A 2,306-nucleotide genomic window follows, 5' to 3' on the forward strand; every position below is an offset into this window, starting at 1 on the left:
GAATTTGACAGGAATTAACAGTTTATATATTGAATAATAAGTTGTATTTTAAGGGAGGTTTTCACAGGAAATATTTTGTTCTAGAGGCTGCAGGGACGTCAGTGTGCCATTTGTCTGCCATAAATAGACATAGATCTTTTTCCTTCACTTTTTTTCCCCCCAATATGCTGTGCGTGCGTGTAACCCACTGAGTAAAGGTGACGACGCCACGCATGAAAGACGCGCGTAAGGAGGCGAATGACCTCGGCCACGTGTATGAACTGAGGGAGAAACTAGGAGAGAGTCATGCCATTTTGCATTCACGGATTTGGCAATGCGTACTGGACTTAGCAAATGTCCAACATGCTCAACGTGGGGGCCACGGAGAAGAGCTGCACGCGGTGAAGTAGTCTACATCCACACAAAGATATCTGTTTATGGAGAGTCGTGCGAGTTCTTGCGCACGTTAACGACCCATGCCGTTTTTTAACAACCCATTCAACAGCTGTCATGATGAGTAATGGCAACAGCGGTTCTGTCATTGTCTTGTCTCGGCTCATGTGACCCTGAACATGTGGCCACAGTAGTCATAATCCTTTACAGCCATACGAATCCAATAACGTTATATTGAACTGACACTGGAATCGCTTTTCTCTCAGAGACTCATGCTCCGAGGTGAGATTAGCTCCGCACGGACGTACCGAGCAGCTTGTAGCAGTCAAGTGCATCCGCAAGAGGGCGCCGAAGGGCAAAGAAACCATGCTGGAGAACGAGGTTGCTGTACTACGCAGTGGGCATTTTTGAACAAAGAAACAGTTTTAATTGAGAAATAAAGTACAAGTTAATACAAATCTATATTAGAAATAGGTTCTTATGCATTTAATTAAACATTCTGAACAATTTAAATATTACAAATAACTAACAAAAATATACTCTCTCTTTAGAATCAAGCATGAAAATATTGTTTCCTTGGAAGAGACATTTCAGACACCTACAAAAGTCTATTTGGTAATGACACTGAGTAGAACTGGTGAGCACACACAAGGATTAGCAGGATTTCTCTCTGTCATCCATTCAATCATTCAGATTGTATTTCTCATTATGTAAATGTATGCAAGGCTATTTGCATATGCCATCACCCAGAGGCAACAAACAAACAAACAAACAAACCCCCCCCCCAACACACACATATCATGTGCTCTTGAAGGCAGTCTCAGCTACTAGAACAGAATGGAGATGCAGGTAACATTGTAACATGTTCCGCTTGCAGTCTTGGACCAGGTTCATCTTTCACTCCTGATGTTACAGTAAGGGAGGGCGCAGAACTGTCACTGATCCCAGGCCTGCGTATGTGCACTACAGGGTGGACGCAGGAGAGCTGCGGGGCAGCTACACGGAGAAGGCCGCCAGTCGTGTCATACTGCGGAGGCAGTCAGCTGACTGAACAACTTCTCTGTGATTGGCTGCTCGCCAAAGAACCTGCTGTGTGAGAGTCCTTTCGAAGATTCGAAGATTGTCGTTAGTGACTTTGGACTGTCTAAGATGGAGGACCAGGGAGTCTTGTCCATTGCTTGTGGGACCCCTGCATACGTAGGTAAGAGGATCTACCTACCCTGCAACATTTAATTGACTTTCCTTAAAAGCTTTTCTGGTAAGTTTAATATAGGAATAAGTTTAGCTCATTATTGATGACATGAGCCATACTATAAGCTAGAAGCTTGTGGGCGAGTTTCCCAGAATGCATTGTAGCTGTAACATCATCTTTAGTCTTTTAAGAGAGTTCAGTAGTATCATGATGTGTTTTGAGGAAACACCTCTAACATACTGACAGGACCACTTACACAGGTGGGAGTTAATTTATAACATTCGGCTGCATTTCATTCAGCTTGCCTGGAAGGTTTTGACTTTTTTCTATATCGAATTTAAAGTTTTTGCAAAGAAGGTGACAACATACAATAAATTAAGTTTGTGATGTGATTGAGAATCTAAGCAGTTCAGTACATTTTAGAACTTCCCCCCACAGGGGCATTGTCAGGGTTGATCAGTGCCTTTCCTCATCATAAGACAATGGAGCAAAAGTCACTCTAAATATTTTCAGTGCTTCCAGGAACCTGGGGCAGTGTGCCATCATCGTCATCATTCTTCTGTATGTGTGTTTTTGTGTCTAGCTCCTGAGCTGTTACAACAGAAGACATCTGGTAAAGGAGTTGATTTGTGGGCCCTGGGAGTCATTTTGTTCATACTGCAAGCATTCGTATGTGTGTATGCTCTACTGCCAGCAATCGCTCATGTACGTTCAGTTGCTCTTGAGCTATGTGCATATTTGT

At 43.1% G+C, this 2,306-nt stretch overlaps 1 protein-coding gene across 1 annotated transcript in view; it reads left to right on the forward strand.

Annotated features, from left to right (window-relative positions):
• The first annotated feature begins 212 nt into the window (after positions 1-212).
• pnck (pregnancy up-regulated nonubiquitous CaM kinase) overlaps positions 213-2,306 on the forward strand; it is a 7,828-nt gene continuing 5,734 nt past the window's right edge. The window contains 6 exon segments of the mRNA XM_035522088.1: positions 213-282; positions 641-767; positions 921-1,009; positions 1,353-1,397; positions 1,400-1,573; positions 2,148-2,223. Of these exon segments, the coding sequence (XP_035377981.1) occupies positions 213-282; positions 641-767; positions 921-1,009; positions 1,353-1,397; positions 1,400-1,573; positions 2,148-2,223 (581 nt within the window).

Source organism: Electrophorus electricus, chromosome 23, assembly GCF_013358815.1.
Source record: "Electrophorus electricus isolate fEleEle1 chromosome 23, fEleEle1.pri, whole genome shotgun sequence".
Classification (NCBI taxonomy): domain Eukaryota; kingdom Metazoa; phylum Chordata; class Actinopteri; order Gymnotiformes; family Gymnotidae; genus Electrophorus; species Electrophorus electricus.